The sequence below is a fragment of the Bos indicus genome, chromosome 10 (genome assembly GCF_029378745.1).
Source record: "Bos indicus isolate NIAB-ARS_2022 breed Sahiwal x Tharparkar chromosome 10, NIAB-ARS_B.indTharparkar_mat_pri_1.0, whole genome shotgun sequence".
NCBI lineage: Eukaryota > Metazoa > Chordata > Mammalia > Artiodactyla > Bovidae > Bos > Bos indicus.
In genome coordinates this window covers 15,891,377-15,902,891 of record NC_091769.1, presented here as the reverse complement: position 1 = coordinate 15,902,891, position 11,515 = coordinate 15,891,377, and the positions used below count along the sequence as shown (strand labels likewise).

The 11,515-nt window shown below is 47.9% G+C and overlaps 1 protein-coding gene across 1 annotated transcript in view; it reads right to left on the bottom strand.

The window, feature by feature from the left end:
* Nucleotides 1–731: 731 nt before the first annotated feature.
* Nucleotides 732–11,515, bottom strand: part of NOX5 (NADPH oxidase 5) — a 61,657-nt gene continuing 50,873 nt past the window's right edge. Inside the window, exons 16-17 of the mRNA XM_070796809.1 lie at nt 5,395–5,561; nt 732–4,441 (exon numbers count right to left, since the gene is read on the bottom strand). Coding sequence (XP_070652910.1) covers nt 4,310–4,441; nt 5,395–5,561 — 299 coding nt within the window. The 3' untranslated portion in view covers nt 732–4,309. The remainder of the gene's footprint in view (nt 4,442–5,394; nt 5,562–11,515) is intronic.

Here is an 11,515-nt window from a genome sequence, read left to right as displayed (position 1 = left end):
GAGCCTGACAAAGCGATTCGTTCAGTGGGCCTGTGTTCTCGCTTTTGTTCCCCAGATTACCGTGACAGTTACAAGCGGAGGACGCTTCCCGAGGAGGATTCTGTTTAAGAAGCCCCTCCCCTGGGGGGTAGCTATAACCGCGGGAGGCCCTTCCCGTCTACAGGAGGCCCTGGGGCCACAGGCCTGACCTCTGGAAGCTCCCATCTTGATGGAGTGGGCGGTACACACCCTAATAACCCGCCCTGATCTTGCGCTCACCTGCAGTCCCTTTCTGTTCACCTAGAGGACTGCCAACACCTGGGTGAAAGGAGAAAAGTCAGCCAGTCGCGGGATGTGCTTGTTTCTGGTTAATGGCAGGTTAGCCCCCATCTGAGCAACTAGGAAACATCCAGATGGACAGCCCGGCTAATCTGTACGCCCACATATTGGATCCTGTCACCCATGATGATGTGAGGTGGCAGAGCCTGGGCCAATGAACTCCCCCCACCCTCCAGCCCACCGCCCCAGACCTGCTCTGACCTTGCAGCTAGAAAAGAGGGAAGCCCAGAACTTGTACACTGGGTGCAGGGTTGGGAGGGGCGGTGGTGGGTGTGTGTGTGTGTGTGTGTGTGTGTAGCAAAGGGTGGGGAGGTGGAGGGCTGTGTGTGTGGGTGTGGGTGTGTGTGTGTAGCAAAGGGTGGGGAGGTGGAGGGCTGTGTGTGTGTGTGGGGGGGGGGGGTGGTGTGGTGTGGGTGTGTAGCAGAGGGTGGGGAGGTGGAGGGCTGTGTGTGCATTTGTGTATTGGGGGAAGAGGCCGGTAGCTAGAGAAACTGATTTTTTTTCTTTGCCGTGCCTCACGACATGAGGAAGTTCCCGACCAGGGATGGAACCCGTGCACCCTGTGAAGGTGCTTAAGACTCTGAAGCAGAGTCTTAACCACTGGACCACCACTAAGTCCCAAGAAACTCTAATCTTGAAAATGAAGTTTCTTGACTTCATGGTTCTGCCTGAGTCTCGGCGTGGAGCTGTTGCCTCCAGCAGAGAGCTTTGGGGTGGGGCTTTCTTCCCTGGCTCTTTCAGATTCACTACCATTCAGAAACCAGTCTCCCTCCCAGCAAAACAAACCCTCTTGAGATCGCTGGTTCCGCAGTGCCCTCCAGTGGGTAACTAGAATATGTCTGGAGAGAAAGCCTTGGACACACACGGTCACAAGTCACTCCTGTGGATCCTTCAAGGATTTTAGAATCTAGGTGCAAGATTCTCCATATGCTCCAAATGCCCTTTGGAAGATAAAATTCTATATGAAGAGTTGGCTGTTTGTATACAGTGGCAGATCAGTGGAAATCTGTAATGAGAGAGCAAGGGACTGCGGACTGGGGGACCAGTGTTTCAGGGTAGTATGAATAGTTGTATTGGGCAAGCTGTGAGATAATGGTGACTGTATGTGAGTGTGAGTGTGTGTGTGTGTGTGTGTGAAGTCCTATTAGCACACACTAGAATGCTCTGCCAACTCTTGCCACATGACTGCTATATTCTCTTTACCAGCCCCCCATCAGGACACCCTCCTAGCTTACATCTACACTTCACTGAGCGACAGTTGCTTTTTTCCCCAAGCTTTCCCAAGTCTGACGACAAGGCGAAAACACAGACTCAACAGGAGGAAATGGGCTCCAAGAGTGTGACCCCAGGCTGTTAAGTTAACTGTTCTTGGTCTAAGTTCCTCCGTGGTAGTTAGATGTCTATCCCAGGCTTGTTGGAAATTAAACACAATCGTGCACAGAGGCTCCAACACAGGCCTCTCAGATATGCTGACGCCCACCCCCAGGAGAGGCCCTGTGAACCCAGTGCCCCTCCTTCCTGCCCTCCGTGCGGCTCGCGTGGCTGCCTCCTCTGCCTCCGGGCTGGCAGCTGGGCCCCACTCTCCCTCTTGCACTCTTCCTCCTGCTCCTCCTGCATCTGGAATGCGACGTCCTGTGTCCCATCTTTTCTCTGTCCCAGTCCTCATGCTGTGGTCTGCCCTCTGCCCCAAGCTGCACTTCAACATCCTTATCCACCAATCCTGTGTTCTTGCTGCTGCTTTTTTTTTTTTTTTAAATATTTGGTTGTGCTGGGTTTTAGTGGTGGCATGTGGGATCTTTAGTAGTGGCATGTGGGATATCTTAGTTGCAGAATGGGAACTTTTCATGTGGCATGCGGGATTTCGTTCCCTGGCCAGGGATCAAGCCTGGACCCCCGGCACTGGGAGTACAGAGTCTTAGCCACTGGGCCACCAGGGAAGTCCCCTTTTGCTGCTGCTATTTGAAAAGAACTTCTCTCACCGATGTCATTTCAGTGTCACCCACAAGATGACTCCAAGTGTCCTCGGAACTCCCCTCACCCGCTGTGTCCCAGGTTCCTCTCTGACGCCCAGCCTTTATCAGAGGTGTCACCATCATGGTTGTCACCTTTACCCGTTCTGTGCCCAGCACTTCTAACCCACAGAAAAGAAAGGTATATCCTACAATCCCATTGGAAAGTGCCTGATTCCAACCCCCTGAAAGCCGCTTTGGGGAGGAGAGTTTAGACTGTCACAGAAGAGACGGGACCCAGCAAGACCAGCTGCAAGGCGCAGGACAGGCAGCAGCTGTGAAGTCCCCAGAGGCTCGCAGTGTGGGGCAGAGAGAAAACACCCAGCTCAGATCTGAGGGTGAGGTCAGCCCTTCTGCCCCTGCCTACTACCCAGGACATCTCCTCCCCAGAGTCTCCCAGGGAGCTTCTGTATTTGCTGTCCTTGCCATTGACTCCTGTCTGGACAGTGACAGATGCAAAAAGAGGCTCCAACACAGACATAAAGGGAGCTATGAAGTAGAGAATGGGCTTCCCTGATAGCTCAGTTGGTAAAGAATCTGCCTGCAATGCAGGAGACTCTGGTTCGATTTCTGGGTGGGGAAGATCCCCTTGAGAAGGAACAGGCTGCCCACTCCAGTATTCTTGGGCTTCCCTTGTGGCTCAGCTGGTAAAGAATCCGCCTGCAATGTGGTAGACCCGGGTTCCATCCCTGGGTTGGGAAGATCCCTTGGAGAAGGGAAAGGCTACCCACTCCAGTATTCTGGCCTGGAGAATTCCATGGACTGCATAGTCTATGGGGTCACAAAGAGTTGGACACGACTGAGCGACTTTCACTTTCATGAAGTAGAGAGAAGATGCAGAGACTCAGATGCTGGAGCAATAAAGAGCCACCCAGGGACAGAGGATGAACATCCTGAGCACTACTGGTGACGTCTCATTTCACCCCCAGCAACTGTGATCAGGGAGGCGGGGCATCAGGCCCATCCTTCAGATGAAGAAACAAGCTTGAGGAGGTTTCCAGGGCCACACCACTGGGGCACAGTGTAACTGAGCTACAAGTCACAACCTGCCAGATTCCCAGGCACAGACTTCTCTGTGACCCCCATGGAGAGACACACACGGAGACTCTGTCTCCATCCCACTCCTCTAATGATTCAGTGTGTGGAGAGAAGGGAAAAGCATCATGCCAAGCAAGGAAGGGACACACACAGGGGAGAGACATAAGGAGACAGGCAGAGAGAAGAAAAGGGACACAGATATAAAGAGAGATGGGAAGACAAGGGAAAATTAGCTGCTCATCTCTCCCTATGGACATGGATTCTGGATAAAACACACATTCCAGGTCTCAACCCCAGATCTGCAGAATCAGAATTTCTGGGCATGGGTCCCAGGAATCTACCTTTAAAGAAAGTTCCTCTGAGTAGCAAGGTGTGCTTTGAAATACATCAGCAAAACAGGATAGCCTGATGGATGAACAGAGGGAGGGGGAGATGGAAAATACGCAGTAAGCCAAACACAGCAAAATGTTAACTGAGGAATCTAGAAAGTGGGTAACACTGTTCCCTGGACAGGTCTTTAAATTTTCTGTATGTTTGAAAATTTTCATAATAAAATGTTGTGTGTGTGTAAGTTCCATAATGACCCTGATGATCAGGTGGATCTGGGACCACTGTAGGAGGAGGGAAGGTGTCCTCAGAGGACTTCTGGAGGAGGGGTTGCCCTGGGAAGGCCCCCTGTGCCCCTCAACCATGTCACCTCCACCCCTCTACCCCCCGGCCAAGTCTGCCCAGCCTCACAGCAGTTCCCAAACTCACAGCAGCACCCCACAAGGCCCCACCCTGTCCCTGGGCTCTCAAGGAAGTCCGTCTGCCTCCTAGGGCCTCCTGTTCTGCACATGAAGCTGGATTCGCTGGCTCCTCTGAGGCTGGTCCCTGCAAGGCTCTAGCAGCAGTCTGATCAGGCTGGTGGGCAGTGGGTTTGGGCAGAGCTGGTAGAGGCAGGGCTAGAAGTTCTCTTGGAAAAACTTGAAGCTGAACTGCTCACAGTGGCCCTTGAGGATCTTGGCCAGAGCTGGGGAGCCACAGAAGAAGACCTGCACCTTGCCTTTCTTCTCAGCGGCCACCTTCTGGAACACCTAGAGTCCACAGAATTGGGGAAGAGCACAGGGAGAAGAGGGGGACTTCAGACCTGCCCAGTGGCTCACCTAGTGGGGCTGAGGGCATAACGGGCCAGGGTGGCTGTCCTCCCCATGAGGAGCTCCAGGGCACAGCTGCTTGGCTTCGGCCATTAGTTTAGAGGCTATATGCTCAATGTATAACCTGACCCAGACCCCAGGGAGAGCTGGACCAGAAGCAGATAAGACCCAGGCCCTCCACTCAAGGAGCTGCATCCATGGGGGAAACGTACTAACCAGCTGCAGTGCTGGGGGGTGATGACAGAGCCCAGCAGGCACACTGAGCTCCAACGTCCCAACTTCATGCCAGCTCATAGGCCTGCATCAACATGCCTCTGTCCTGAAGTCCCCCAGGGAGGACCATTTTCCACCCCAAGTTCTGCTTAAGAATTGCCTTGCCTAAAGTTTTCTTGGTGTTCAAGGCCTGCTGGCATCCCCTTCCTCACCAGCTCTTACCATCTAAACATGGATCACCTACAGCAGTTTGAAAAGCAATACCTTCTGGTCATTTCAGGCAAACACTACACCCCAAATGGTAAGTGCTCAGGTAGGAAAAATAATAATAATAAAACCAATCTGAGGAATAAAATAGAAAGACTGGGATAAGGCCTGATATGTCCCCAGAACTCTGTCCACTGGGGCCTTTGGAGTCTAGTCTGCAGGGTGTTTGCAGGCTGGGAGGGGCCTTGGAGGTCCTATGGACTAACTTCCTCTGTGATCAGATCGGGAAACAGAGGCTAGTGGTGGAACAAAGTGAGGCAGTGATGGAGCCAGAACGTAGGTACCCGGCCTCCCATTCCAGCCCTGAGACCCTAGCTGGACTCTGGCTGCTTGGCCCAAATCTCCCTAGCCAGTGCCTTAGGCTCTCAGCCCCACTAGTCCCCGCAGGCTTCAGGACTCCAGGTGGTCTTTACCTTGTTCCAATCAGGCCGCCCAGGCTGGGTGCGTGTCTGGAGGCCCGTGATGGAATCCTTCTTCTCCTTCTTGGCCAGGAGGTCGAGGGCCATCTGCAGACCAATGGCCTTTATGTCGTTCTTGCTCAGCGCAGAGGTCATGTACATGTGCAGCTCCAGAAAACGGCCTACGTGGTGGGAGGAGAGGGCAGGGCTGAGGGGCCAGCACCTGTGATGGGGACAGGGCAGGACGCCAGCCACTCTGCCCAGGGCTTGGAGGGGGACTCATACAAACACCATCAGCTAACATGTTTACCCATTATCTCCATCTGACCAACACCATAGAAGGGAAAGCCACCTTGGGCTGCTTGAGCTGGGCAGGCCCTATGCACGGCATACACGAGTTACCTTATAGCCACTGTCCAATGTAAGCCTTACAGCCACCCCAGGAGTTAGACCTCATATTTGAGTGTGTGCATGCGTACTAAGTCACTTTAGTCATGTCCAACTCTTTGCAACCCTATGGACTGTAGCCTGTCAGGCTCCTCTGTCCATGGGATTCTCCAGGCAAGAATACTGGAGTGGGTTGCCATTCCCTTCTCCAGGGGATCTTCCCAACAGGGATTGAACCTGCGTCTCCTGCATTGCAGGCAGATTCTTTACCATCTGAACCACCAGGGAGTAGATCAGAGGGCAAATGCTATTGATATACAGGGAAGGCCGGAGCAGACAGAGCTGCTTCCTGGGCTGGTGGAGATTGGGTGAGGTCTTGGCAGATGGGTGAGACTCAGAGGGGAGGTGAAAGGAAGGTACACTCAGAACGGAGCAGCAGGAGCCAAGGGCAGGAGACTGGTGTTTGTGGGTCACGATGTGACTGCCAGGCTGGAACAGAGCATCCTTGAGTGGGGGTGACAGGGGATAAGACTGAATACACACTGAGGCCAGAATGTGAAGGATCTGGAATGCCCTGCTAGGGAAGGAGGGCAGGGACAGGGTACTGGAGCAGGGCATGATTAGATGAAAAGAGCATTGTGGGGAGGGGATTCAGAGGACTGAAGGGACAGGGCAGAGCCTGGCATCAGGGACACCCATTAGGCGTGAGTGTCCACAGCTCTATGTCTGCAATGGGACAGCTTTGTGAGATGTTGATCCCGCCAGCTTTAGGAATTGGTGCATCCAGGGGGCATCTCCTTACTCAAGCAGTTTGCTCTGTGATCCCAGATGTGGCAAACAAATGTAATCACTTTCCCTGTGTGCCAGGATGGGGAGAAGACTGCTGAGTGCCGCCCCACACCCCTGCCTTTCCCTCAAGGATTCAGGCCATCCCAGCTTGTTCTCTAGTGTTTTATTAGCCCACTTTTCCTTTGGCTTGAAATCTCAGCCACTGTTAAAATGCAAATGGCCCTATAAACACATGGACACCAAGGGAGGAAGGAGGATGGGATGAACTGGGAGATTGGGATTGACATATATATGTGTACTTGTGATAAGCTGCTTCAGTCGTATCTGACTCAGCGCAACCCCCATGGACTGTAGCCCATGAGGTTCCTCTGTCCATGGGATTCTTCAGGTGAGAATACTGGAGTGGGTTACCATTCCCTTCTCCAGGGAATCTTCCCGACCCAGAGATCGAACTGTGTCTCTTATGTCTCCTGCATTGGCAGGTAGGTTCTTTACCACTAGGGCCTCCTGGGAAGCTCTCTGACATATATCCACTACCACATATAAAATAGATAACTGATGAGAACCTACTGTGCAGCTCAGGGAGCTCTACTCAGTGCTCTGTGGTGACCTAAATGGGAAAGAAATCCAAAAATGATGGGAAATATGTATACATGTAGCTGACTTACTTTGCTGTACAGTAGAAACTAACAATATTGTAAAGCAACTATACTCAAATAAAAAAAAAATTTTTAATGCAAATGACCCTAAGAGGGACACCACATTTTATTTCACACATCACTGAGCTTGAGCAGTGCTGGCGGCACAGGAGGGAAAGAGATGCACCATAAGGGATGCCCACCCGAAAGAACCCTGGCCCTTCTTCTCTCTCCTGCAGTCACTACCCGCCTCATGGGGGTGAAAAGGAGATGAGGAGACACCAGGGTGGGAGGGAGGCGGAGGTGCTGTGGAGGTCTTCACTCTCTCCAAGACACTTGTGTTCAAGACAGTCCTCCCATTTCTGGGATGCTCCCTTAAGGAAATCATCCAAAGAAAGGGAAAAAAAATCTATGAGCACATGCATATTAATTGCAGCTTTACTTGTGATAATAAAGAATTATGAATAAGCAAAATGTCCCGTAGTAGGGGCGTGGTTGAAAATTTATGGCAAATCATTAACTGTACTATTCATTAGATAAGTCATTAAATACTACTAGTACTGATACTATTACTACTATTAAATTTATGGGACAATTACTACTACTATTATTACTTCTAAAATTAAATTTATTGAGCAGTTACTACTACTGCTACTACTACTCTTAGTACTATTTCTGCTACCGCTAACTTTACTGAGCAGGTATTAAGTTCCAGATCCTGTTCTAGGTGCTATACAGATGCTCTCTCATCCAATCCTCATGACAATCCTATGAGGTAGGTACTTAGTATCCATATTTTTCAGATCAGGAAGTGGAGGCAAAACAGGGTGCTCAAGGTTCTAGAGTGATTTTGGGTTAGAGTAGAAGATTCAAGTCAAACAAAATGACTGGAGCTTAAGCTATAGACATTAAAAATTATGAGCTACAGATTCTTTAACTCAAGCCTTGGTATATATTAAAGTTGAAATCAGAGGCCATGTGTTTCAGCTGCAATTAATGAGAAACCTTGGAAGAAATTCGAGGTAGCAAAGCTGTTGACTCAAGTGACTTTGCGAATGCAAAGCAGTGGGTTCACTGTTACCCTTTGCTTACATAGATTAGGAAGAAGCAAATAGTAAATATTTGTATACCAGCAACCAGAAAATTTATATTAAATCTAAACTTCCCCTGAGGCTATCATCATAAAAGCAAGTTTCTTATGAATTAAAATACTTAGGCATTTGGAACAAAGTCAGTGCTATATAAATATTTGCTTTAATTATTATTTACAAGAAAGGGCAAGAAGCTTTACTGCAACATCTAGGGTTTAATTGTCATCTTCCAAAGACTGTTGACTTGTGCTTTAAGGCTTTGGATGTTTGTTATAGTAAACTACATGTGTTGCAATGTTTTTATAGAATACTCTGATTACTTGAGTTTATAAACTATGTTTATCATAGGAATTTGAATTTACTCATGGCAACCCTGTGATAATTAAACAGCCAAATAATATCTAGTTCCAGTGAACTCAACAGTATAAAAAAAAAAAAACCTCACCAATTCTCTTGAGGTTAGAAACATATCTAAAAATGTGCCTTCTTCTATAAGATTTTCCACAAGTAAAGCATAACAAAACAAAATAATGACTAACAGATTAAGTACAGTACAAAACCTCAGTATTCCACAAAAACGTCCCAAGAGGACTATTATGTATCCCAGAGAAACATGTTATCATACAGTGCTCAGTGAAAATGTACACTTGCTGGGTGGGGAGGGGAGACTGCGGGGGCTGGAGGAGGACTGTAAACATTCCAATTTAACAAACATATAAAAGAAAGGACCATCCACAGAAGAATTTGTACATGCCAAGCTATATAATCTTTATCCTAGACCACTTTCTGAATTTTTGATTGCCACGTCATCAGGAAAAATATTGAGCACGCACCACAAATAAATATATATGTTCATCTCTACTTACAGATTACATCTATTAAAAATCAATATTGGAGGGAGTTCCCTGGTGGTCCAGTGGTTAAAAACCTGCCTTCTAGTACAGAGGATGTGGTTTTGATCCCTGGTCAGGGAACTAAGATCCTACATTCTGTGGGGCGACTAAGCCCGCACTCGTGTTTACTGAGCCCGTGCACTCTAGAGCCCGGGCTCTACAACAAGCAAAGCCTGCCTACCATAACTAGAGAAAAGACCCCACACACATCTAAGACCCAGTGCAGTCAAATACTAATAAAATAAAATATTTTTTTAAAAACCATATTTGAGTAAAAAGAATCATAACACTCTCTTTTCTTGAACAACCAGAAATATGAGCAAGATATATAAAACAATGGTTTCCAGACACTGATCAACAAGTTGTGCAGAACTGTCTTTGCTGAGAGAGGAAATAATGAAGTATGCCTTACGACCGACTGGTGTCAGCCTCACTGAGTCGAGGAGACAGATATTGGAGTTCAGAGAGGCCAAGACAGCTAGAACCCGCCAGGCACAAAACTAGAATAAAGGCGCACGCAGACAAACAGAGAGAGAGAAGGAAGAAGAGAAAGAGGAAGGGAGGACAGGGACCTCACTGTTCTAGAGAGCTGCATCAAGTTCCCCTCAGTCTTCGGCAGAGTGTTAGTCTATATACACGTGAAAGAAAACTACCAGGAAACAGGAGGCGCCACAGTGCCTGGAGCTCAAACAGAGCTGGGAATAATCTGCATTCCACCATCAGGGATGCAGAGAGCTTGTAATATCCAAGGCAGTAGAATGAGTCCTCAGAGGTGTAGCATCTTAGCTCTGGGGCTGAATTAGACCCACAGTAAAGGCTGCTCTGGAGTCACCCTGCTGCTGCTGCTGCTGCTAAGTTGCTTCAGTCGTGTCTGACTCTCTGCAATCCCATAGACGGCAGCCCATCAGGCTCCGCCGTCCCTGGGATTCTCTAGGCAAGAACACTGGAGTGGGTTGCCATTTCCTTCTCCAATGCATGAAAGTAAAAAGTGAAAGTGAAGTCGCTCAGTTATGTCTGACTCTTTGCAACCCCATGGACTGCAGCCTTCCAGGCTCCTCCATCCATGGGATTTTCCAGGCAAGAGTACTGGAGTGGGGTGCCATCACCTTCTCCGGGATTCACCCTAACAGAAGTTAAAAGCAAGGCTTGAAAGGATCCAAATCATCCTAAATAATGTGACTGTGCACCAGAACAAAGTACAGTACTATTTAAAGAAATACACAAAATCCAGAACAGGACAACGTGTGATTCACAATGCATGACATCCAGTAACAAATTATCAAGCATGCAAAAAAAACAGAATGCAATTCATAACCAGGAGAAAATTAGTGATTAGAAACAGATCCAGAAATGTCAGAGATGATGATGGACTCAAAGATATTACAACATATATTATAAACAGGCTTGAGAATATCAAGACAAACAAAGAGCCATGGTGAGGAGAGAAGTAGAAGACATAAAAGATACCCAAATACAAGTTTTGTGGAAGAAAAACACAACAACAGAAATGAAAAACACAATGGATAGGATTAATAGCTATTCTAGGTCTTTGGGTTTTTACATATTAATTTTAGAATCAGCTTCTCGATACCTACTTTTTAAAACCTGCTGGGACTTTAACTAGAATTGGAAAGATCTCAGGTGGCTCAGTGGTAAAGAATCTGCCTGCCAATGCAGGAGATGCCAGAGACATCCAGTTCAATCTCTGGGTCAGGAAGATCCCCTGGAGCAGGAAATGGCAACCCACTCAAGTATCCTTGCCTGGAAAATCCCATGGACAGAGGAGCCTGGAGGGCTACAGTCCATGGGGTCATAAAGCGTGAGATAGGACTGAGCACTGCACTGTACTGTACTATACTGCAGAGGAAAAGATGTACTTGAAACCATAGCAATAAAAACTATCTAAAATGTGGCATAGGTTGAGGGGAAAAAACCAACAACCAGATTCCCAATAGCCTGTGAGATATCAGTATACACCTGTGTAATTGAAGTGACAGGAAGGGGCAGGGGAGACAGAAAAAAATATGCAAAGAAAGAATGGCTGAAATTTATCCACATTTGATGAAAACTCTAAGTCCATATGGCCGAGAAGTTCAATAAACTCCAAGTACAAGAGATACATATAAAAAAAAATTTCTCCAAAATGTTTTATAGTTTTTAGTGTTCAGATCTTGCTCATATTTTGCTAAGTTTATCCTTAAGCATTTCATGCTTTTAATATTTTAAAGATTTTCAAATACTAATTATTTGTTGTTGGAAAAGATCCTGATGCTGGGAAAGATTGAAGGAAGGAGAAGGGGATGACAGAGGATGAGATGGTTGGATGGTATCATGGACT